General features: G+C 41.1%; 1 protein-coding gene across 1 annotated transcript in view; it reads left to right on the forward strand.

The window, feature by feature from the left end:
• The first annotated feature begins 1,991 nt into the window (after positions 1 to 1,991).
• Positions 1,992 to 24,595, forward strand: part of CCDC149 (coiled-coil domain containing 149) — a 42,992-nt gene continuing 20,388 nt past the window's right edge. Inside the window, exons 1-4 of the mRNA XM_054391642.1 lie at positions 1,992 to 2,039; positions 10,664 to 10,825; positions 11,354 to 11,392; positions 19,568 to 19,675. Of these exons, the coding sequence (XP_054247617.1) occupies positions 1,992 to 2,039; positions 10,664 to 10,825; positions 11,354 to 11,392; positions 19,568 to 19,675 (357 nt within the window). The remainder of the gene's footprint in view (positions 2,040 to 10,663; positions 10,826 to 11,353; positions 11,393 to 19,567; positions 19,676 to 24,595) is intronic.

Consider the following 24,595-nt stretch of genomic DNA (forward strand, 5'->3'; position numbering starts at 1 on the left):
AGAAGCCTGCGAGGACATGCAGGATTTTGATATATCACACACATGACAGTGTAAAGCATGGAAAAAATATGAACAAAGAGGAAAGAAAAATGTACCCTCCAGAGCACTAAAGCTGCAGAATGCTTAGAGATGAGGAACAGCTAATTTAAGAGAAAATGGATTATCATTTGGAGAAAATGTGTAAGTGTGATTTATAATTTGCAGCTAAAAGGTATGAACTCTGTATTTATCAAACTAAAGTTCCATACTAATTCTAGCTGCTCTCCTGGACTTTTTTTAACAGGGAGATAACAAGAGATTTCTTAAACTTGATAATCTTACATTCAAAGGGAGCTCCTGCTGGGTTTGAATGTGGCCTATGTTTATCCCCATGTAAGCTGTTAATTAGGCAGCTGGAACAGAAATGTTGTCAGGGGCAAGGCTGAGGCATCACCTTCTTGAAGGGATGTAAAGTTGTCAAAGGAGGATCTCTCAGCCATTTTAGAGAACAGAAGGACACTGTGTTTAGATGCCAAACCACAAACAAATCCTAACAGTGGGGAAATTGTGGTAAGGAAGGAGGCATACATATTTTATTGTGTTGTCTTGTGCTGTTTGTTGTGTTACTTAAAACAAAGAGTAATTGTGGGTAAAACTGCTTGAATGCTCCATGCAGTTACACTTAGACTCTTTGGAAAACATGGGTCCTGGGAGCACTCACTCTGTTAGGAGCACAACAAAGATTGCACATGATGTGCCTTAAGGTAGACCTGACAGACAACAGAGATCTGTGCTCAAAGTGGCAGTGTAAGTATCATGTTTTGGGAAGATGGTTTTCTACCCTTTTGTTCTGTGTCTTACTTTACACATACAATGCAAGTCATTTCCTTACATATAGATAATGTCTATAGTGGATAAAAATAAATTAGACATGAATGGGCAAGGTGTGCTTGTAGCCCAGAAAGAAAACTGTATCCTGGGCTACATCAAAAGAAGCATGGCCAAAAGGTTGAGGGGAGGGGATTCTGTCCCTCCACTCTCAAAAGACCCCACCAGGAGTACTGTGTTCAGCTCTGGGGGCCCCCAGTGTAAGAAAGCCATGGACCTGCTTGAGTGAGTCCAGAGGAGGGCTGTGAAAATGATCAGAGGGCTGGAGCATCTCTGCTATGAAGAAAGGCTGACAAAGTTGGGGTTATTCCAAAGGAGACCTTATTGTAGCCTTTCAATATAGAAAGGAGGCTTAGAAGAACTAGGTAAGACTTTTTACCAAGGCCTGTAGTGACAGGACAAGGGGCAGCAATTTTAAACTTGAAGAAGGTAGATTTAGGCTGGATTTAGGGATGAAGTTCTTCACTGTGAAGTTGGTGAGATGGTGGAATAGGTTGGCTTGAGCAGTTCTGGATGCCTTGTCATGGGATGTGTTCAAGGCAAGGTTCGACAACTCAATCTAATGGAAGCTGTCCCTTCCCACAGCAGAGAGGGTTGGGCTAGATGATCTTTTAAAAGTCCCCTGCTATGCTGGGATTCTGTATTAAGGTCTCCATGACAGCACAATATCCTGATGCTCTATGGGCATGTCTAGCCGTTCAGTGCCTGGGATGGCAGCAGACCCCTGCAAGCTGTTCTTTAAGAGGACAATGAGGAAGACACTTCTATGGGCAACGCATCTCAAGACTCCTCTGCACAGCCCCAGGTGGGTGGTTGTGGTGTGACCCACGCCCTGCCCCGGGCACCACAACGCCGCCCGACCCTGTCGCGGTTCGTCGCCGTGCAGAGGCGGCCCTGGTCCCGGCGCCCCTCCGCGGGCAGAGCCAGGCCAGGCCAGGCCAAGGGTGTCGAAGCGCTGCCGCAGGCCTAGCTCTGGCCAGCCTGTGTCCGGGACACCGCTGGGCGTCCCTGGCCGGCCGGCAAGAGGCGGCCGCAGGCCCCGCCTCTCCCCGCAGGCTGCTCGGCGGCAGACCGGGGCGGGCGGAGTCGGTCGTCACCGCATGCCGCCGCGGCCCGCCGGAGCCATGAGCTCCCACCGCAGCGAGAGCGACTGGCAGGGGCTGGTGAGCGAGGTGAGGCGGCGGGGCGGGAGCAGCCGCGGGCGGGGGCTGGCCCAGCCTCCCGCGTTGCGGCCTGAGCGCCGGGTACCGGCCCCTCACGGGGCGACCGGACAGGAGGGACGGGGTAGGGGCTGGCCCCGCCGCGGCGTCCAGCTGCTGCCCCGCTGCCCCGCTGCCCCGCTCCTTGAGGGAACTGCTGGGGCGAGGGCCAGAGCCGGCGGGAGGAGACCCTGGATGGGGACCGAGAGGAGGGCCTTGACTCCCGCGGCTGCGGCGGCAGCAGGTGGAGCCAGTGGGGGGGCACTGAGCTTGTAGCCTGGCAGGGCAGGGCTGTGCGGCCGCGTCTGCCGGGTGGCACGGCCCTGCCACGAACTGCCCGCCCGCTGCCGGCCCGGGCCCCCCGCACGGCTCTAAGTACAGTGGAGGAATGTTTGGGAACCTCTTGCATGTATTAACTGCCTGAAAGCAGGGGTTTGGGTGCGGAGCCTGCTGTTGGTTTGATATTGCCAGGGAGTCACCTGTGGCCATGGCCCGCGGGGCTGAGGCCTGGGGCTCGCACTGCTGCCAGCTGGGAGGGAGGCCCAGCGGCAGCGCAGCCCTGGCACGGCAGTGGGGCCTGCCCCTGTCAGTTCGCTCCTCCCGCACATGCTTTGTTTTCTGACTCCACCTGAATCACAGCTGAAAGGGTTTTGAGATTCATGGTGTTGCTTATAAAATGGGAGAAAAATCTGTAATAGCGCAGTGGCCTTGGCCTTCAACGGGTGGAGGATTTCTTAATACAAGAGTAGAAAACTACATGCACATGTTTACAGTACACATTTCCATGTAGGGTAAGTTGCATCAAACTCAAAAAACTTGAGATCAGTATAATTTAAAGTTATTTCAAAGTCAGGTCTCTTTAATGGGAACTGTGACGTTCAAAGTAGATGGGCACACTATTTTTTTGCATTGCACTTTGCATTGCATCAATTTTACATGACTATAAAAATAGTATATTTCTGTTTACAGCCAGCAAACAAAAGTTCTGTGCAAATGACGTGGGCCTAGGTCATCCTGAGTCTACAAGTAGGATGAATAGGATGTACTAGAGCAGCATGCACACAGATGAACTCCTCTGATTTTGGAAAGGCTTTGCCTCATGTTGCATTAAGTGATCATGACTTAAGGCCCGGACCTGTCAAAAAGGTTCATGAGTTCAATGTCCTAAGCCTGTCACTTCTCCCAGTGATTTCAGTGGGAGTTTTAGTGGCCCCAGATCTGTGCTGTACAGTACATCCAGGATTGGAGTCTACCTGTGCACAGTGTTTGCAAACACAAAACAATGCAAAAAAACCCTGAAAAGTGTGCTTTTAGTAGTATCCTGATCATGCCGTGTTGCATCTGATATTGCTTTCCCCAAATGGACTTTTATTTGGGGGTGGTGTCACATGGCAGGGAAGGGTGAGAGAGACAGTTCAGGAAGTGTGTTCAAAGGAAACATCCCTATTCTTGGCTGTAAAAAGTCATTTAGAGTTACTTTGGAACTTCTAAACTTTTGATGATTTAACCTAAAAACTCAATCCTGAAATTGAGCACTTCTGGTTTAGGGGCTTCTTGATTATAGTGAAGTTAATGACTCTGCTAAGCTACATTCTTGCAAATAGTTAAGCATATATTTAATTTATTTTTGTCAGGAACAATTAGAGACCTAGTGATTTATATTCCATTTTCCTTTCCTTTCTCTCTGTTCCCACAGCAGGCTTACAGCCTGTTTTTCTGCATGAAGTCTGTAGCACATGCTGTCAGGCTATAGGCTTCCCTCTTTGCTTTTCTCTTCCTTTGGCTGTTGTGATTAACTTTGTGCAATTTACCCATTGACTCCAACATCCTAATGTATCTGTGAGAAAGTGGCTCTGACTTCTGAAGTAATGTGTCAAGTTTTTGCAGTTTCCTGTATCCCTCCATGGTATAGAGCTTCTCCAGGCCTCCTACCTACAGGCCCTCTGCATTTCATAAACCATTTGGAAGTATTTTCAAACCTAAGAAACCTAAGATATCATGGGAAGGAAAATCACTCTCACTTCACTGGTGCTGGACAGTTAAAATGTAGAATGAGTTTCAAAATCTTAGCATAAAAGATCAGAAGCTGGTGGCTTCAGATCCACAATCACATGGGTTTGTTTTCATTTCCACAAGCTCCTAGTTTAAAAAGTAGAAATAACTTGCCAAAGCAACTGTCATATTTTTAAAAGTCTGTTATTGCAGGTTTAAGAAAAGTGATAGGATATATTTTTGGTCCTTTTGTAGACTTACACAAACACTTGTACATACAGCTATTTACTTTTGTAGATTGGCTTTCCATTCTTCATTAGATAAAAAGCAAGCTTGGGTTCTTTGGTGTGTTCTAGTCTTTTCCTGTATTTTTTCTTTTTTGTCCTTTTGACTTTTGTTCCATTTCAGCATCTTTTGCTCTGCACTCTTTCACATTTTCTCCCTGGCTGGACTGAGATGGTGCCTAAGTCCTCTAGAAACATGTCATCCTCATGATCTCAAGATACTATCCCAAGAGTAGCCTGTGTTCCTAGAAACACCTCTTAGTTTAAAGAAAGAAAATCCTTGGGGTAAACAAAATACCTCTCTCATCTGGAAAAGGATGGCACGAGGAGAGTGTGACAGTTCTTGGTTGCTTTGCTGAGTGCACTGCTAGAAAGCAGTGGTGGAAAGATGGTTGTACTGTACTCTTCACTGAATAGAGCAGAATTCTTGGAAATAAATTTGGTCACCAAAATCTTGGTTGCTGAGTTTTGTTTGTTTTAAAGTGTTTTTAGATGTCCATACTTCTTAGTCTGACAGCCATGTTTATGGATATCCTAAGCTGCTAACTTACACAAACTCATATAAGTCAGTTTATTAGTGCCTCAGTTTCACCACCTCTGTAAAGGAGATGAAACAACTGAATCCCATGAATATGAACGAAAAACACAATATAAGGACTTTGAGGGTAGTTTGAGGCTTATTTATGAAAGTTTGTAGAAGCTTCCAACTCTGTATATTCTGCTGTGGAGAGAGGTATGATTTCATTTTTTCCCCTGTATTCTATGTAGTCTGTCTTGGAATCATTTTATGATGACAGAATCTGTGATGGAGAAAGGAGTAGGTGGCATCATGACCTTGGGGTGGTGGGATGAGTTGAACAATATTGGGAGACCATGTCTGCTAAGGAAAAACACTTTACGTAATGTGGAAAACCACCACTGACCTTGCTTTAGAGAGCTGACTTCTATGAGTTCAGTCTCCTTTCTGCTGAAGTCAGTGAGTGTGCTTCCATTCACTTCACTGAGAGTTGGCACTGGTCTTAATTTAATAATGCTTGGAGATCATGTACTTCTGGCAGTGTTTTCCACTGGAAGCAAGAAAGGTTTCCTAGGAAACCTATAAGACTAGAGTGGTTGTCCTCTGTCCTTTCTGATGTCTTCTCCCTCAGATTTGCTAGTTTCTAGAGTTAAATCTGATGTCACAATGCTTTTTTTCTTATCACCTCCCACACATTTATTGTATGCTATTTGCAGGTACTCATATGTGACTGTACCTCCCAAAATTAGTTTGAAGAAATTTAGTCTCCATTTAATTTTTCATTCTCAAGGGGCTGTTTATTGATTGTTAACTGGGTATGGTCTTCAGCACCACAGAGGTAAGTGATTTCTTGTGCTCTTGAGCTCCTTTGCCTTGTAATTGCCAGCTTAAAACTTTGGGAGAGAGCTTTGGGGAATCACTTGCTGAACATGCAACTGTTGAGCAGTAGTTGTGGTTGAAATAGCTAAGTGTTTCAGCTATGAATTCTGCATAAGAGTGAGAAACCTGCTCGTAAGGGGCAGATCATCTTTCCTGCTGGCTGCACAATTGTGTTAATGTGGACAAGACAGAAAAGGAAGGAAAATTAGTGAGGTTTTCATGTTTGTATCTCTAACTTTCTGCCATGTTGCCTTTTCAGATGGAGTGTGAAATGTAATTCACCAAACCTTTATGAGGGGACCTGACTGGTTTTGAAGCTGTTAATTTCAGAGCTTTCCTGAACGCAGCCAAATGCCAGTGGCTGTAGGGAAGAACAAAGCAGAGCAGATGCTCTGAGGTCCCTAGGTGGTTGGGTTGGCATCGTCATGGCTTTGTCATTTGGAAAAGGAAGTGGAAACACTAAAGGAGCTGGCACTGTGACTTGCTGCTCTCCAAAGTTCTTGGGAGCTATGGGAGAGGTGCTATGGAGACCTGCATGTTGTGCTTTCATGCAACAAATGTGTGCTTCTCACGTTTCCCTGTTCTGGGTTGGGCTACCAGGATGTTAAGGAACAAATACGGGGAAATTAATCCCATGCATAGCATACAAAACTTCTAGGGGCTGGGCTACATCACCAAATAGTGTTATTTTGACTAATCAGATCAAATGATGGTGATTCCTAAGTGAACAACAAAGGCCATGTGGTATACTATGGTCATCAAGACAATGTGCTGAGGGTTCACTTCCATCATCAATGATGATACCAGCCTGCTTTGTGTTTCAGCAGGCAGGAGGTAGCCAGTGAAGCTATAGCTGGGCAGCAAGAAAAGCGGAGCTGATGTTGTAGGATGAGCCCAAGGATGCTGCATTGTCTCAGGTTTTATCAGAGATGAGGATGTGAGATGAGGTGGCAGGCAAAGGACTGGTAACTGTGATTTGCTGGGCTGAGTGCTTGGCTCAGATAAGTTGAACAGTTTGATCTGAAGTCAAGGTGAGCAACACTACTGAAACACAACCAACAAACACCCCAAAGAGTGACACTGGAGTATGTTTTGGGACTCTTCAGTTTGTCGTTTCCACAACAAAACTGTCTGCAAGAGTACAGTGAGGAGAAATCTGATGACACTTCAGGCAGTTCAATAGCAGTTGGATCTCTTGTCCAAAAGATGGTGAGCAGAGTCTGTGGTTTCTCTGAGAGCATGATGCACAGTAGGTTTCCAGGCTCACATACCATGTGGTGGCCCATTGGCATTTGGGAGTACACTAGGGCCTGAAGTGTTGAGAGAACACAGAATATCATCCACAGTGATTCCAAAGCACAGTTTGGAGATAGTATCTGGGCTTTTACCCTCAGAAAATTAGATATTTTCTTTCTTAATGTCACTAATTGCCATTAAATACCCAAGCATAGGCCAGTCATTTGCTCACATTTAAAAGAAATTATTTGATGATAGGAATTTTGTATGTTTGTTGATTTTAAAAAAGAAAATCTAAAACCTTGACAGTGTCCCAGCTTCATCAGATTATTAGACCATGTCTACAGCGTTGTTAATGAGATCTATCCAGATTTGTCACTAAAAATAGCCATGGACAAATACTAAGTGTTCGATGTAGAGGGTCACCTTGGAGGAGTTGCACTCTCCTGTGACGTCAGTCTCTTTTTACTCAGTTTCACTAAAGTAGTTATCCGGCTGTAAATCAGTAATGTAAGATGTCATATATATTCCTTTAATTATTATGATCTTCCTTGTAGCAATTATAATTTGCTTTATTGCTGATAACAGTGCATTGGTAGATAAAAGTCACTAGACAGATATGAAAAGTTGTACAACGGAGCTTTTTAGATTGAAAGCCGAGCAGCTGGTTCTTGGTTAACTTTGTACTTTGAACTCAAAGATTGTTTTGGAACATCAATTAAAAATAAAAGACAAAGCAAATACAGTGCATAACAGAATTCACTTGTTTGTCTCTCTGATAGTATGTGAAACTTAGGCTTTCTCTCAGCTGAAGAGGAGGAAATCTCTATTTGAATGCCAGAAACATCTACTGAATGCTTTTTCTCAGGCTATATGAGAAAATGTTCCTTATTGCTTGAACTGCTCCAAAAAGACTGTTAAATTCCTATATTCCTTTTGACAGCATACCAGTTTTGCTGCACTTAATTGTCCATATATGGGAAATTGTTAGTGGGATTCAATTGTTTCCCTGACTAGAATCCATTTCTGGTGTATCATTGTTAGGTTATTTTATGGCCATTATTAGTACTTTTTTTTTCCCTAACATTCAGAAACATATATATTGGATAACCTCTTTGAAGTCTGTCTTTGTATAATTTGTTTTCCCTTCAAAAATGGCAATGGGAATTGGAAACATCGCTCTCACAAATAATGAAATTCCACAGAAATGCTGTGGCTTTATTGTTTCTTGTATCATAAACCCATGGAAACAAATTACTAGACATTATTACTATTTTTATCCCATTTATTTGGGAAAGTTGATATATGCAAAAAGACAAAAATGACTTTAAAAAGCCTTCTAGGTGGTCATTTTTATAGAAAATCCAATCAGTACGTTGATGAGAGTTGTCAAGCCCCTTCCTTCTGTATGACACATCATCAGTATATAATTCATCAAGTTACAATATCCTTTAAACAAGGAGTAGGGCGTAATTCCTTTACATTTAGACCTTGAACACAACTGTGTTTATGGTGCCTTATCTTCAACCTAATAGATGGTGGAGAATTCCTTTGCTCTCACCAGTGCTGCTGCAAAAGGTGAAGCCTTTTTTATGCTTTGAGTTTGTCCTTTGTGGAGAGCTGTGACTCATGGCTGAACGGGGACTTGTTTAGCACTAGGTCTGATAAGTGTTGTTTTTTATAGCCTTATCCACATGCTTCAGTTACCTCCCCACTCTCTCTGCATTGTTCCATACACCAGCACTTGTGGCCAGGTTTGGGGTCACCTCCTGTGGGTGGTCTAAAGCGAAATGGATTTGCTTTGCTCCCCTCACACTGTGTAGATTGGGTAGGCTCTGCTCCATGTAGGTGTTGGCTGGATGGACCACCTTCGTAATTCGTGGTGGGTAAGGGAACAGGACAGGCTGTTTGGTTCAGGGGTTTGGGCTGCTGGGGTTTTTTAAAGTGATTGTGAGGTTTGCTTTAACTTGTTTTTATTTGCAGTTGCTGTATCAGATTGTTAGTCTTTAAAAGCAAGTTGGTGAAGGCATATTTTAGAATTGACTAAGATGTGAGAGGCTTCTGTAAAAAGAGAATATTGTCAGAGGCAAATATTTGACTGTAAGGGAAGGAATTATTTTACCAAGTTTGAAGCAGTTTTCCATGTCACTATCAGCACTTGCTGACAATATTAAAGTTTAGCTTCTGATATCTTTCAGTGCTTTATCAGGGGACTTGACATTTGTGTAAGGTATCAGTAAGGACATAAGTACATAGGTACAGTTGCCTTTGTGGATGCCAAGGCATCATAATCCGGAAAATTTATGGCAGGATTTCAACTTCAATATTGCCAGAAATAAAATTAATCCAAGGTGGAAGTGTCCTTTTAGGGAGTTCAAATCCTCCTTGGAATTGCTTCTCTCATTCCCACTTGGCTTTTTTGCAACTAAGCGTTTACCATTTGGGGAAAGGTTGGCTGTACTGATGCGCCAAACTCGCTCTTCCCTTTCTCATTGACTTGAAATTGAGGTTAACAACGTCAGTTCCAAGCAAGTCATACATACAAGTAATGATTTTTGTCCCAAAGAACCGCACTGACTTGAACAGTATGGAAGTGCTGATGCTCTTGCTTTGTGCAAGAGCCCATAATGACAAAGTATTCTTGTCAGAGTATATAATGAAACTATAAATTGTTTTCATGACTGCTATGATATTTGGTCTCTTGCAGAGCACATTCAGAAAGTATTTAGTGCCACATCTTATGTGAGTAACATCAGAAATAGAAATACACACTTTAGCATGAGCAGTGTCAAGTGATGGGTGAGAGGAATCTGCTGATTGAACATCACGTTAAGTGAAAAAAGTTGCCTGAGACTTCTGACAGTTCAGCCACTGCAGGACGGGATGATGTGCAGGTTGCTCTCTCAGTGGGGAAAGGCAATGAAGCAGATCAGACTAATGCGGATGCAAGTTCTGCTTTGCTTTGTGTGTGAGCCCTGTGCATAAGAGGTGGTGGCTGGAGGGGTAGAGTCTCATCTCTGCCCTTCCTCCTTGCTCAGGTGTTTGTAGTACTCCTGCAATATTTCCCGTTCTTTTCACTCAGCAAGCATGTGCATGAACTATCACAGCTGAATTAGTTTCTTTCCTGTGCTGATAAGATATCACACTGTCGTCGTTTCAGACTCATTTTGGTTGCCACACACACACTACCCTTTCTGCTCTAACATCGTACTGTTTCGCTGTCCAAGTGGGAGACTGAGCCCAGAAGACATCGCTGGTAGTGGGGAGGAGAAGGAAGGAAGGAAGGGGGAATGAGGTGGGAAATGCTGGTTGCTAACAGAGGTGGGTATTGTGGACACAAGTAGATAAGGGAGTTTGCCAAAGCTGCTTCCTTTTAGCAGCCTTCCCAGGGCTGTAGGTCAAATGGTGAGGTTCCTCCTACGATTGTGCATGAGGAAGAAGAGCAGAAATGTGAATTGTTGAATTTTTCTAACTCACAGTGGTCAGGTGAACATGGATCTCGGGCTTCTGATAGAAGAGGTTTATTCTCCATGACTTACTAATAAGCTAAGATGACTTGTGGCAGACTTTGGTCTCATGCAGAAAATCTTCCTCCATCTTTTCAGAGAAAAGCTTGAACCTCTTGTATCCAGTGCTGGCTGGGGTTGAAATGACACGTTAGAATTGTTTTATTTTGTTTCCTTCTGCAGTACCTGGTGTGTAAGAGGAAGCTCGAAAGTAAAAAGGAGGCACTGCTAATCCTTTCCAAAGAGCTGGACACCTGTCAACAAGAGAGAGACCAGTACAAGCTTATGGCCAACCAGCTGCGGGAGCGACACCAGTCTCTGAAAAAGAAGTATCGGGAGCTGATTGTAGGTTGTTCTTTGTGAATGCTTTATGACTGGGGGACAAAGGTGAACCTCAAAAAAAATTGGAAAGAAGTTCATAATGACAAAAATGTTTAGGTACTTCTTTATAGCAGTCCTGCAGTTGTACAGCCCTGATCATGTTATTACTCATTTGTCCTGTGCTGATGAGGTAGTGCCTGTTATAGAAGACACAGAAAGGCAGTGCATGCTCTGAGGAAATTCATTTCAGTTGTAATTCCATTTAAAAACTGACTGTGGTATTATTATTCCACAGCAACTTAATGTACCGTTGTGAAAAATAATGCAACATAAATTTGTAATGACCTTCTCATCTAGAAATGTAAACAGATCTTCAGCCTTAGACAATTTCTTGAGTTGAAATTAATGTTACTGGTAGTAATCTTGAGATGCAGCATTCTAGAAACCATTTTGATAGGAGTTCAGTTAAAATATGTGTTTTAAAATTTGATCTATGTAGAGTTGCTGGTTTCAGATAAAAGTTACCAATAAAATATGTCCATTTATTTATAGGACGGGGACCCATCCCTTCCTCCTGAAAAGAGAAAACAGGTAGGATTTATTCTTCTGTTGACATTATTAATCCCATGCAAAAGTACTTTGCAGAAGTGTGATAATATTAACTAAAAAGTCTGGTTAAAAAGCAAGCATTTCTCTCTGTTCAGTTTTCAAACTGAAGCTTCTTCTGCTTTTGTCTAAACACGACTCACTCTGAAAGATCTGAACTATTATTAATTAGAATATATGGCTATTGCTTTTATGTTCATCTGGGACTGGAACTGGTCAGCAGATGGAGACTTGAGAGTGACTTTATCTTTCTTGTATTGAGTCCTAAAGTGGGTTTGTGACAGGACTTTTCATACTTTGTAGCAATGTGGGAATGCATTGTCTGCATCCATAATTGTTAATTTATTGTTGTGAGTACTGTTTTCCATTAGGTAATCTCCTGGGTCACTTGGGCTCTGTGAGTTAGAAATGGTAAGAACAATGGTAATTGCATTTTATGGTTCCCCTGAAGAACTTTTTGCCTTCTCACTTTTATTTTTGTTCCCAGAGATCCACGTAGTGTGTCCCTGTTGTTGGAGAGCTGGTTGTCACATCATTAAATTATCTTAATTTTTAGAGAAAAATGGCACCCAAAACACAATGTGTGAGCAGGGAGAGGAGAACAACCCAAAAGAATAAAAGTTGTTACTGTAATTGCCAGTCTTTTAGCCAATTTTAAAGCATGGTTACTGCATTCTTTTAATGGGTCTGAAGTTTTGCTCATCATCCTTTCTCTGGGAGTTTGCTTTCAGTTCTTGCTATTTCCTTAAAAATTTAGGGGCTCAGGATTTTGGTTGTTTTAAACTAAAACTTAAGAGACAATATAATTACTCAAGCACTTAAAACAAGTAGCTGCCAAGAAGTCAGTGGTTCAGTATAGAATCATTTAACTTCCTCATTAGGTAGGATAATTTATTTGAAATTCTGTTATTTCAATGGAGTTCTAATAAAAGTTTATGACCATATATAGGTTTGTGCATTCTGACTACTAAAATTGGAGCTGAAGATTATACAATTAAAAGGAAAAAACCCAATGCAGCATATGGGTCATTACAGAGATAAGTAGGAAGGGAGTTTTGCCATCCTGTGGATGTTGTTCTCATTAGTCTCCCATCTTTCAAAACAAATTAATCTGACACTAGTTTCTAAAATACAAGCAAAATGTAGTCTAAATTCAGAAGCTGCAGTTGTATGAAGTTTTGGCAATTTTTGTCATGGTAAGTGCCTGGAAAGCTAGGAGTCTTCTGAGGAAGTTCTATACTTGTGCTAGGTAACAGTTAAATAATGAAAATCTTCTCAAATGGGGCCCCTTAGAGGTCTCCCCCAAGGACAAAATGTACTTGAGGGTGTACAGTAACAGGCTGCTAGTGCACTTCTTGAGTTTTCATTTTCCTGAGAAGTGTCTGTAGCTTACAAGGTGGATAATCTAGAGGATTGAGGACAACCTTGCTGAGGAAGAGTGTAGTTGTGCTTTGAGAAGTGCATTATAGAATAATAAAGTTATGAACATTTTAGGGTGAGGGTTGTTGTTCAGCCTGGAGGAGAGAAGACTCTGGGGAGACCTTAGAGCTGCCTTCCAATACCTGAAGGGATCCTACAGAAAGGCTGGAGAGGGACTTTTCATGAGGGTGTCTAGCAATAGAGCAAAGAGGGAATGGTTTGAAGCTGAGGGAGAGTAGGTTTAGACTGGATCTTAGGAAGAAGTTCTTCAGTACAAGGGTGGTGAGACTCTGGAACAGGCTGCCCAGAGAGATTGTGGGTGTCTCCTCCTTGGGGATGTTTAAGGCCAGGTTGGATGAGGCCTTGAGCAGCTGAGTCTAGCTGAGAGGTGTCCCTGTCCTTGGCAGGGAGGTTGCAGTAGCTGCTCACTAAGGTCCCTTCCAGCCTGAGCCATTCTGTGATTCTATAATTTTCCCTATTATTACTGTACAGAGAATTTTCAGCATTTTTTTTCATCTAAGGACTAGTGAAGTTCCCAGTGCTCTTTTGCACTCTTCCCATCCCTTCTTGCCCAGAAGCCTGGCTGCCTGCTGGGAGAAGTTTGTGACCTCAGTCACTTTATAAAACCAGAAGCCCTGATCCTGTAATGAATTTTGTGTGACACAAAAGTACGTGCTGTTCTCCTGTCAGAAATGAGATGAAAACATGCTGAACAATTTGCTATCTGTTTTGTTTCTTTTCTGCAACTGAGAAATTATTGTAGAAATTGCAGTCTAGAACCTTGAATGTAGCAGGTGGGTTGGAATTGCTAAGGTTGGAATTGCTGCTTTCTTCTTATCTTCATTTGTCACCTTTATTACCAGTTTGTGACTCCTTAGAGTGTCTTGTTTTCCACACTACGCCTTCTCTCCTTGGTTTTGCAGTACAGAATTTTCTTGTTTGTCAGGTAACCAGGCAATTTTTATCAACAGTTAATTCAGAATGTGCTTTTGTAAAACTGGGGTTTCTTAGTAGTATCCTAACATGCAATGCCCTGCAGTGTTTTCCCTCTCAGAACTGTGTGCAGTGGTACACATCTCTGACATAATCCAAAGATTGCTCTGTGTCTATCACCTGCCAAGCAGCAAAAGCAGGAAATGAGAAACTCCTACTGAAATCTCTTTTCCTGCAGCAGGTGTTTTACCATCAGTGCTGTTATCACAGTCTGTGAGGTGTCAGTGCTTTCCTGGCCCTCTTACCAAACACAATTGCATCCTGTAGTTGAAGGTAGTGGGGTCAGGTGTAGGGCAATTTTTTGGGCAAGTAATGGAGGGGTGAAATGTTCCAGGAGGATAGAAAGAATGAGAAGTTGATTTTGATGGTAGAAGTCACTAGAGATGGTAAACAATAGACATTTTTCATTTTAAAAGCCCTGTTAAAATGTTGCTCTGTCTACAAAGCCTCTGTTGTCCATCCTGTATAAACAGAAATCCTGTCTTTCTGCAGTGGCACACATTTGTGTGCATTTGCTGTGATACAGAACATTTTTATGACTTTGGCAAACAAGTACTGGGTATCTGTTGGACAGTGTTGTCATGCTGGGAAACTTAAAGAAAAAAAACATAGGTGGGCTTTTCAGCTTGATTTATACTGATTGTTTTTGTGTTGGTTTGGTTGTTTGGTTTGGTTTTTTGTCTCCATTGCTTAAATTTTCAGTAAACTTTAGTTTGGGAGAAGCTTTGTCATTGAAATAACAGATCAGTGCATCCTTTGACCTTCTATATGAAATGGAAGTTCTTTTAATACAGATGAGATCCTTTGAATAAACAAAGGTGAAGTAAAATGCATGGTTAGGAAAATGACTGTGCTGGGCCACAGTCCTAAATATGCTTTGCTTAATTTGATCTCAGTGAGACCACTCAGTTGGAGATAATGGGTTTGCAGTGGGGCTGTGTGTTAAGAATAAAGCTGCAATGCATATGTTCACTCTTGAGGGCTTATATTTGTATTTTAAATGTATGAAAAAATCAAATTAAATGGAGGTAAACATCACAAGATCACAGAATGGTCGAGATGGGAAAGCAGCTAGTCCAATCCCCCAGTTCAAGCAGGGCCACCTGCTAAATGGCTTTTTGGTTCTATTAATCAGCTCTGTGAAAATTGCAGCTGCTGAGTGTCTTGAAGGTGTGTGAGCAGGAGCTAGTCTTTCTTGTTTTGCAGAGTCTTGTCAAGTTTTGACTAGCATGCTTCTGTGGTGGGATTCCTGCCCAGTTCTCAGAGCAGCAGATACTCAGAGGGGGAGAGGATTTTCTACTTCTCTTGTTCTATGTCAAGTGACTGCTTGGCAAGGCTTTGATTTTTCCTGTTGTTTTTCTATGGGGAAATATGACACATATTAAGTGTATTTTGTTGTGTACCCAGGACCTATATTTAAAAAGTTTTCTCCACATGGCTTTCAACTTACAGAGAAAAATACAGTAATTTTTGGTATTTGTCATAAGGAAGGTAGTGCTTTGGGAGGTTGTCACTTCTTCTACTAACAGTGGTAGCTGGTAAGCAAAGCAGGCTTTTCTGTATTAATTCAGCCACTGCAGTCATATGAATGCATTGGAGGAGAAACTGCAATTAAATTTGCCATCAGTCACACCCATCGAGTGTGCTTAATGTTTCATCAAACTTTGTTTTCTCTCAGCCCTATAATTCAGTGTTCTTTGTTTGAAGGTGTGGCTGAAAGAAACATAAAAGATTGTAAACTGCAGTAGGAAAAGCTTGCTTGTATTTAAAAATATTTTGAAGCTGTAAAGGTATGTTGGAAGTTTCCCCCTCTTCCCCCTTGGCAAATTAGTTTCTCAGGCAGGGTCTAAAGGCAGAAAGTTCTTTTTTTTTTTTTTTCTTCAAGTGTCGGATAAGATTTATGTGCAAGAGAATCGAGAGCTATATTAAAGACTGTTACTATCCATCATTTTTAAAGTGGTGTGAAGAAAAATATCAGTGTGTATGTGTGGCTAGATTTGCAAAATTGTTAAAGGAGCCCAATTCAAGTGTGGTGCTTAATGCCAGGGATGGCTGTTTGGAGTTACCTCAAAACTTAGGTTGTTGGTCAGTAGTGAGCAAAGATCAGTTGCTATCTGACAAATATTCACTTACTTATGTTGATAAATATTCATAGGTATTCTTATCAAGAGTTTCAGATGCTCATCTCCAGCTAAAAGTAAGGTTCTCTTCCACCTTCTATCCCTAAAATGTTCTTACAAATTTTAACAACACCTGAGTACTTTGGAGTTAGTTTTGAATAGCGTGAGTGAAAGAACTCTCTGACAGTTACAGGAGCCTTTTAAAGGCTTCACTTAGCATCAGAAGCAAATGTTGAAGAATTTGAGTCTAGAGAAGCTGAATTTGGCTGATTTTCAGAGAGTTCTCTGTTGCACAGGTAAACGATACGAGCTTTATTGTCTGCTGAAGTAACTTGTCTTGGATTTCTAAGTGAATTCTGTGTTTGTTCTATGAATATTGAAAAGCGGTTGCCAGGTGGAAAAATGAATTGCCTTTCCCTTGTATAGATTTCTTCCCTTTCCTCCAAAAATACATGCTCCCAGCTTCAGGAAGCTAGTTCTCCATTGTTAGTTTTATCATCTTTCAGCCATATGGTATGTTTGCTCATGTATGCCAAAGAAACGGTACCGAGGCCAGGTGTTGAGCAGTGTATCCTTTTGGCTGGCTCTCTTTAAGCCCAGCAGACCACTTTTGAAAATCAAATCCTTCTTCTCTCCATGTTTAACTGAGTGCTTTAATGAGGTCTTGCCAAAACCTTTGAAACTCCGGACAATCTAAATTGTATGTTGTATGGAACCTCTGAGCCAGGGAAATGAATAATTGCTGGAGACTACTGCTGTGACATAGCTTGGTTGTTTTAGTTGAACAGAAATACAACAGAGGCTTTGCATTAAGAAGCAAGTTTATACTTAGCTCATGGTAATACTCTTAGCCTGCTTAAATAAGGCTGTTTATTTTAAGTGTCTGAAATTCTTCGTTTAAAGTTTCTTCCAAAATCCCCGTCTCAAGAATAAAGGTTTTTTGTCACATTAAGTCATTTATATGACTGACAAATAAAATTCAGCATAGAGCTGCAATCCCAGAGAAATGATTTTAAAAGAAATAAACCTGAACACGAAGATTTATATAGGCTTGGTAATGCCTTTCCTGCAGTTACTGGGAGCTGGGTTTTGACTACAGCCTGCTAGAATCCTGGTGTTGTGGCTGTAAACACTGATTAGTGAGATTGAGTTCTTCCCAGGTGTTGAAATTACATGTGCTATTGCAGCATTAGGAGTTGTTAAAATCCATCATAAAAAGAGACTTTATAAATAGAAGTGTTTCAAAAAGGTTTGTACAAATCATGTTCCACTAACTCAGTCAGGTGGCTGGATGGCCTTCATTGAAGTCAGCTTTCTTCAAAAAAAAAACCCCAAACAAATAAACAAAAGTGCATATGAGCAGTACTCATAGATAGTTCAGTTTAAACACAATTTCCTGCAAACACAGGTTCTTACTTTTCTTCTTTTAAACAGCCATTAAAGAAGTGCCTCTCAAAACCATTGAGTGAGTGTATTCTGAAGCTCCTTGATTAATTCACTATATGAATGACTATTATACATTTGCTTAACTTGAAGAAAAAGAAAAAAGTTCTACCAAAGTATCCTTGAGGAACCTTTTGCATTGCTTGAATGGTTGCTGTCTTGAAAATAAATCATAGAATCATAGAATGGCAGGGGTTGGAAGGGACCTCTGGACAGCATCGAGTCCAACCCCCCTGCCAGAGCAGGATCACCTTGGGCAGACCACACAGGAGCATGGCCAGGTGGGTTTTGAAAGTCTCCAGAGGGGACTCCACAGCCTCTCTGGGCATCCTGCTCCAGTGCTTGGCACCTTCACAGAAAAGAATCACAGAACATTAGGGGTTGGAAGAGAGCTCAGAGGCAGTTTAATTTTGGCCTGGAATTGGCTCTGTATGTGTTTTGCTAATGTACTCTTTTTTCAAATTATTTATTTGCAGTTTTTGTGTTTAAAAAATGCCCTCATCTTTTCAAAACTGTGGGAAACTTACCTTACTTTCTTCTGAACCTTTGATCTCAGAGCACCAGTAATACAGAAGCTGCAGCAGTGACTTAGGCTTGTTGTTCATCAAGTGGGATATATCAGTGTCTAGAGTTATTTTCCTGTTTAGAGGTTTGAAGATATTTGAGACCACTTGGAGCTGGGAGCTGACTTCTTTACATATAGTAGCATTCAAAACTTCCAGCTGATTTGAGTTTGATAGTTTAATAGTCTAATAGCCTAATCCTGCAAATGGTTAGATGCATGCATATATTCATGTTAATATATTCATAGTTCTGTTAAATATAAAACAGGACCTGTGGAAATAGCAGGTGTTAATAAACAAGGGGAAAGGTTTCAGGAATGGCTGTCAGACAGCTTGTTGGTTTGATAGTGTATGAATTTTAAAGATAAACCTTGGAAAAACGTCCTATGGGACTGCCAAGTGGTTATGAGAATGACTGGGTAAAAGAGCAAGGCTGAAAAAGAAAGAGAAATACCAGAATAGAGAAATGGGGGAGCTGAAAGAGAAGCACAGCAAGTGAGGAGTCTAAAACTAAACTTAAACCACTAAGAACTAGGAAGAATCAGTTGATGCATTGGCCTCAAACCCATGGATTATGTGTGAGGGTAGCTTAGAAATACTGACTCATGGGGCTTTACCAAGTCATGCTTAGAAGATGAAAATTCTTTTTTCATTTCTTTTGATACTCTTCAGATTTATGGCAGTGGATGACTCAGCTGTCCATAGGCAGTGTCTCGAAAGGCTGCACATAGCCACAATGCTGGTAGCAATCCTAGAAGACAGGTCATGGGTAGGCTCTGCCTGTGCTCCATCAGTGTTTCTGTAATCCTGTGATATTTTTAGGGTAAAAAGATACTAATCTGTAGTGTCTGCTCATTTTCAGATGTCATAGACAGGAAAGGAGGAGATTGCATTAATTTTCAATTAATGAGGAAGCTGATGGAATTTAATTGTAAAATTAGAGACCAGACTGCTCACCCTGCTAATTTAGCAGACTAATGTGAATGATAACTTTTGACCTGTGAATGACAGCTTTTGGGTGGCATGTTTGGTTTTAATCTGTAGCATTCACTTCTGTTTTTCTAGAAGTCTCCACACTAGCTAACAGCCTAAGCCAGGTCACATGGGAAATGTTGTGCTATTAGATACCCATGATACAGCTCTGGATACAAGCAGGGACTGTCCCTGGCATCCTCTTTACTGGCTAAGAATCTGCTCTAAACACTATTAGGGAATGTAATTACATGATAATTATTTCTCAGCTATGCCTTTTGCCTAATTATATACAAATTTAAAGCTGTTATTTTAGCAACTTTGTATAAATATTGTCAAAGTACTCTTGAGTTTTTCTCTTCCCACCAGCCAGGCTATCAGAACTGGCAGGGATGTTTTCAGTTTGTCCTGTTTGGGGTTTGTGTGCTGTTCTGGGAGTGTGTATGCACACCTGCTGTATCTATTTCCTACTGTTAAAGGAACCCTGGTGACTTTTTTTGTTATCTGTCTAATGAAGCATGAAATCTGGGTACCAACAACAATAAAAGTTAGATTGTTGGCAGATAAGGAGTCAGCCTAGGATTTCTTTTCGATCCCCACTTATACTTCTCTCCATGGGCACTAACTTCTCTCTAATACTCCTTTTCTAGGCAAATCTTGCTCAACTACTGAGTGAGGCTCAAGATCGAAACAAACAACTTGGAGAAGAGATCAGAGAGCTTCAACAGAGACTGGGGGAAGTACAAGGGGACAATAAGGTATTACAAACTTTTTATCAGTAAGTGACATGAACTGGGTAAACTAGGATGGATTTTTGCATTTACTTCTTAGGAAAAGAAATCAAATAATAGATTACAGAGATTCTGGAATACTTTGATTACAGTAAATGCTCAACACAGTAGAACAAAAGAAGATTGTGCAGGATACCAGTAAGTGCAGCTTATTTTGTATTTTTGTATGCTGCCTTTGTTCTGTTGCCTTTAACTATGTATTTTGTACCTAGCCTTACATAATGATCTCAGACTTTTTTAGTTTCTTTCATTTTAAATAAGTAGGAATAAGTGTATCATCTTAATTGTGACAATTTTCAAACTTTTTTTTTCCATGAAAATGAAAAATTTTAGTAAATGATAAAACCAGCAGGGGAGGCATAATTTTTTCCTTCAAAAATATGGAGCAGTTGATCACAAATATGTATAGGGAGCTTTGCATTAAGCCCTATCCTATTACCCTTACATAACCAATTTATTTTGTTGCTAAATTTAGCAAGTTATATGGAACATTGCTCAAAATCTGCCATTTGGTATTAATCAAACTCCTGTTGTCTCTGTTAATTGAAATATTTTAACTCAAGCCAAATGTGTGTAGCATTCACAGCTGGAGCTGTATGCAAAAGTACATTCAGGGATCAAACTAGTGAGAGGTTGAATTGGAGAGTCGGTGGTTAACGAAGTAAAAAATGAAACAAATAATGATAACTTCCCTCTCTCAACTACAGGATTAAAGTTTTGGGATGTAAAAATGTGAATAAAAATTATGCAACTTTTAATTAATTCAGATGTTTTTGTTGTTTTTTTTTTCTTTCCATTGAAGTTCATTTTATTTTATGTATTTTATTTTAAACATAAGCATATTGTGCTAGTGTAGTTTCCTCGTTTGTCATAAAGCATTTACTTGAAGGAGTGCAGGGAACTGGGAGAGGGCCAAGTAAGACCTGAATTTGTAGTAAGCATAGCACTGAGTGTAGCTTGCTCAGATCTTCACAGATCAGCTTTCCCATTTCTTTTCATTTGCATGTTATTATTTGAACTCTGTTACAGTGTAGAAAACAAGGCCTTGCAGTTCTCCAGTACCACTATTATACCATGCAGACTTTCCCAACCCAGTGTTTGTAAGTACAAACAGAACACCAAAGTAGTAAAACTATAATGTATTTAAGTATCAAGGTTAGGTACCTATTCTAACAACATGAGCATGGTAAAACGGAGCCTACTTCTTTGTGATCTAACTGGCTTTGTTTAGGTTTCACTTTGCAGGTTATCTCGATATTAGCTGGTCATCTTTATGGCATCTGTATTCTTAGCATAGATTGAAATTCATGGTCCTCATAACAAATAGGAAAACCACAAAAGACTTATTCTGCCCCCGTGCCCCTTTCCAAAAGGTGCAAAATAGTGCATTACTAAATAAAGAGGGAGAGGAAAGAGCTGCATCAGACAGGGATTAATTTAGACTAGGATTTTCACTTTTGGAACACATTCTTTCCTAGTAAATGAGAAATAGATCTTATTTTAGAGTCAGGTTGCAGTTTTTTGAAGTGCCTAAAAAAGCTTTGCCATCTCTCTGATGGATTTAGCAACTCTCCTCCTGTGTCAGATTTTACTCCTTCCTAGCTTTGGTGATAAAATTCTAGGCTTGCTCTTGAAGCTGTTCTGTTCTGCTCATCAGTTCTCATGCACTGGCAGCTGGGTTACTTCAGGCACTGGAGTCTAGATAATGCATGGTATATACAAAAACAAAGAACTATAATAATTTGCTTGTTCTTACATTTTTCCCCTGCATTCTTCTCTCTGCTTCTCCCAAAATGAGGGAGGGCATCTTGCCCAGCTGGTCTACGTCAACCTTACTCCTGGCAAAAGATGAACAAACAGCTGCTTTTGCAGCAAGTGAAGCTGCTTATGAATGAACAATTCTGCCTCTGTCTGAGCAGGGGTGACTCATGCAGGCTTTGTCACTGAGTGGCAAGAGCTTTGTAGGACTGAAAAATGAAAAAAAAAACCAACTCTTTAAATATCACACATTAGCTCTATTGATAAAGAATTGTTTTGATAGCTTGACTTATTTTCCACCGCTTTAATGTTTGCTACTGGTAGGATTCAGCCACTTGCATTAGCAAGAAGACCTTAAACTGGTGACATTTTACTTGTTGAAATCATATTAAGGACGTCATCAGTTAGGCAATAACAAATTACTTGCATTTGGTTTAACTGGACTAATTTTTTTCCTGTAATCTCAGCTAGAATTCTGTTGGCACAAATCATAAAACCTCTTTGAGCAGTCTCTGCAAGGATTTGTTGCTGCAGTTTGAGAAATACAGCAATAGTTAGACTGCAGTGTTCCAGCAACAGATATCTAAGACTATTTATTTTTATGATTGATCACACTCTTTTATCAGCTCTGACACATGAAAACTATTCTGTGTCTATGATGGTAATTTGTAAATCTTTTTCCTTCCTAACATTCTGGCAGCAGTGCTGGGAGAACAATTACTGAAATTTAGAAGAGGTTGCTTAGGAAATCTCTTGTAAAAGGGTGAAAATGGAAACTACAAGAAAAACTGGAGGCTTCTGGAAGATTAGATGACTCAGTTGCCTTCACTTGAATTGCTGCCCACACAAATAAATGGTTTTTAAGCTGTTGAGGGCAGTGCACAGCGAGAGGAAGGTGCAGGGAAAACAGTGGCTGCGGTATTACTGACAGTTCATTATCGGAAGGCAGACAATTGTTCGTGCAGCAACAGTGCAGAATGTTACATGTGGTGCATTTGCTTTGGCAGAACTGGGGCTTAAGGTACTAAATTTGCACAGTTCTGGACAACTTTTTAAGATTTAGGCAGCAAGGTGAAGGCAATTGCTGTCAGTGGCTGTGGCTAAATATGATGGTTTCTGCCTTCCCTGAAGAATGTCTTAGTTGTACTGGTTTCCCTTTTCCTTCTGCATAGTTTGCTGATACTCAGGAATGTCCAGCTCTGGCACAGGCATTGTCTTTGTGATCCTGGCCTGCACAGCAGCCATCACAGCAAAGCCTGTTTGGAGCCTTGTGGGGCTGCTGTGGAGCTGCTACTTAATAAAGAATTATTTTAGCTGACACTGAGTAAGAAAAATCTGTTATTAAACTAATAAAGACCAGTGGCTTGTGGCACTGGATTGGTTTGGTTAACAATCTGTAGGCTCTGGTAAGGTGCCATGAATTTAAACCCACTCTGCTGTGGATGCTGTTTACAGAATCCAGAGGGGTAGTGTTAACCTCTTTCTCTAGCTGCAAAATGAAGTTAAGTGGTGCTCTCCTCAGTGGTGTCTGAATGACAGAAATAAAAATACAGCAGCCAGAGGGCAGGTGTATAAAGTTTATAACAAAACACTAATATGTGAAATAAACCCTTAACCCTCTGGCATAACACTGAGTGTCTCTCTGGGTCACAGCATTTTGAGGGAAGAATTTTACAGCAGGTGGTGCTGCCTCATGAGGCATTTGCACTGCAGAATTAAAGGACTTGGCCTGTTCTGCCCTGTCAGTTCTCTGATTGGCCAACTGTCTGGAAGAAACACTCTGTCATTTTATGGATTGGTATTTTATTTTAATTTTTGTATCTTTATAATGCTGCTTTTACTGGCTGCATTTGGATTTCTGAAGCATTCTCTTTGTAAGACTTCATACGTTTTGTTTGGTTTTCCTCAAAATTAGTAGTAAATAAAGTGTTCTCTTTTTTGTTGGCAGAGTGTTTGACCTTGCAAGTAATAATTGCTTGCAGTTATAATTGCATCTTATGCCTCACCCCCTCCTGGGCAGAAGGAGAGTTGGTCATAGTCACAGCTCTGATCCAGTTCCCAGCCTGGTGCCAAGCGTAACGCAGTTTTGCTCTGCTGCAGGCTTTGGTAAAGTGTGATTCCCTTTCCCATTTCCAGGTTTTCTGAACAAGACTGGATCCTCAGAATGTTATGACGTTATTTTTCTTACTGCCTTTCTCACTGGTGAGCGGTTCTAGAAATGAAATAAATCTAACTGAATTAAATCACATTACCATACCTTTTGTTCATCAGCCTGTTAGCATTTAACACCCCAGTCCCAGAGTTGTGAAGCCATTCCAGGATTTGCTAGCTGCCGTTTTTACTTGTTTTGCTAAAGAAATAATAGGAATTACATCTCCTAGGATCCTTTCAGCCTTACTAAGTGTGCAGTGGTTTGTACTTCCCCTGTGGGGATAAGGAAATGTAGTTTGCCAAAACAAGTTCCTTTTGGGGGCACAGCTTCCCCTGCACAAGCGAACTGCTTATCAGAACAAGTTGTATGAGCTTCAGTGACTTGCACTGAACTGGAGCTGAAATAAGTGGGGAGGATGATTTTGGTGGTATGTCTTGCATCAGCAGGATTTTAATTGGCATATCGCAGCCATGGCGACTGGCATCGCATAAATACAAAAGACAGGTTTTAATGTACGGTCTTCTACTTCAGAAGATTGATTCTTTTCTAACTCTGTAATATAATGATGTACATTAATTCCTTGGTGCAGGCAAAGAGATGGGGAAAGGCAGGCTGGTTATCGTGGTGGGTTGCTCTAGTCTCTGCAGAGCTCCTACAAATGAGGCCGTGGGGAGACAACACCTTTGCCTGGTTGTGCTCAGTATAAACAACTGTAAATGCTGAATCCTTCAGAGACTGTGTTTTTGATACTCCATGATTCTGGAAAGGTAGTTGCTCTTTGTTTGGATATTGAATATAACTGTTTATTAATTCAAATCAAACTGTTTTCAGCAGTCACAAAGCTCCCAGTCACAAATTGCTCTTTGAGCATTTTGGCCAAGTCTTGTTGTCCCTTTTTTTTTTTGGTTGTTGTTGGTTTGTGTTGGTTTTTTTTTTTTTTTTGGTTTTGTTTTGTTTTGTTTTGCTTTGTTTTAACA

This window comes from Indicator indicator, chromosome 23, assembly GCF_027791375.1.
Source record: "Indicator indicator isolate 239-I01 chromosome 23, UM_Iind_1.1, whole genome shotgun sequence".
Classification (NCBI taxonomy): Eukaryota; Metazoa; Chordata; class Aves; order Piciformes; family Indicatoridae; genus Indicator; species Indicator indicator.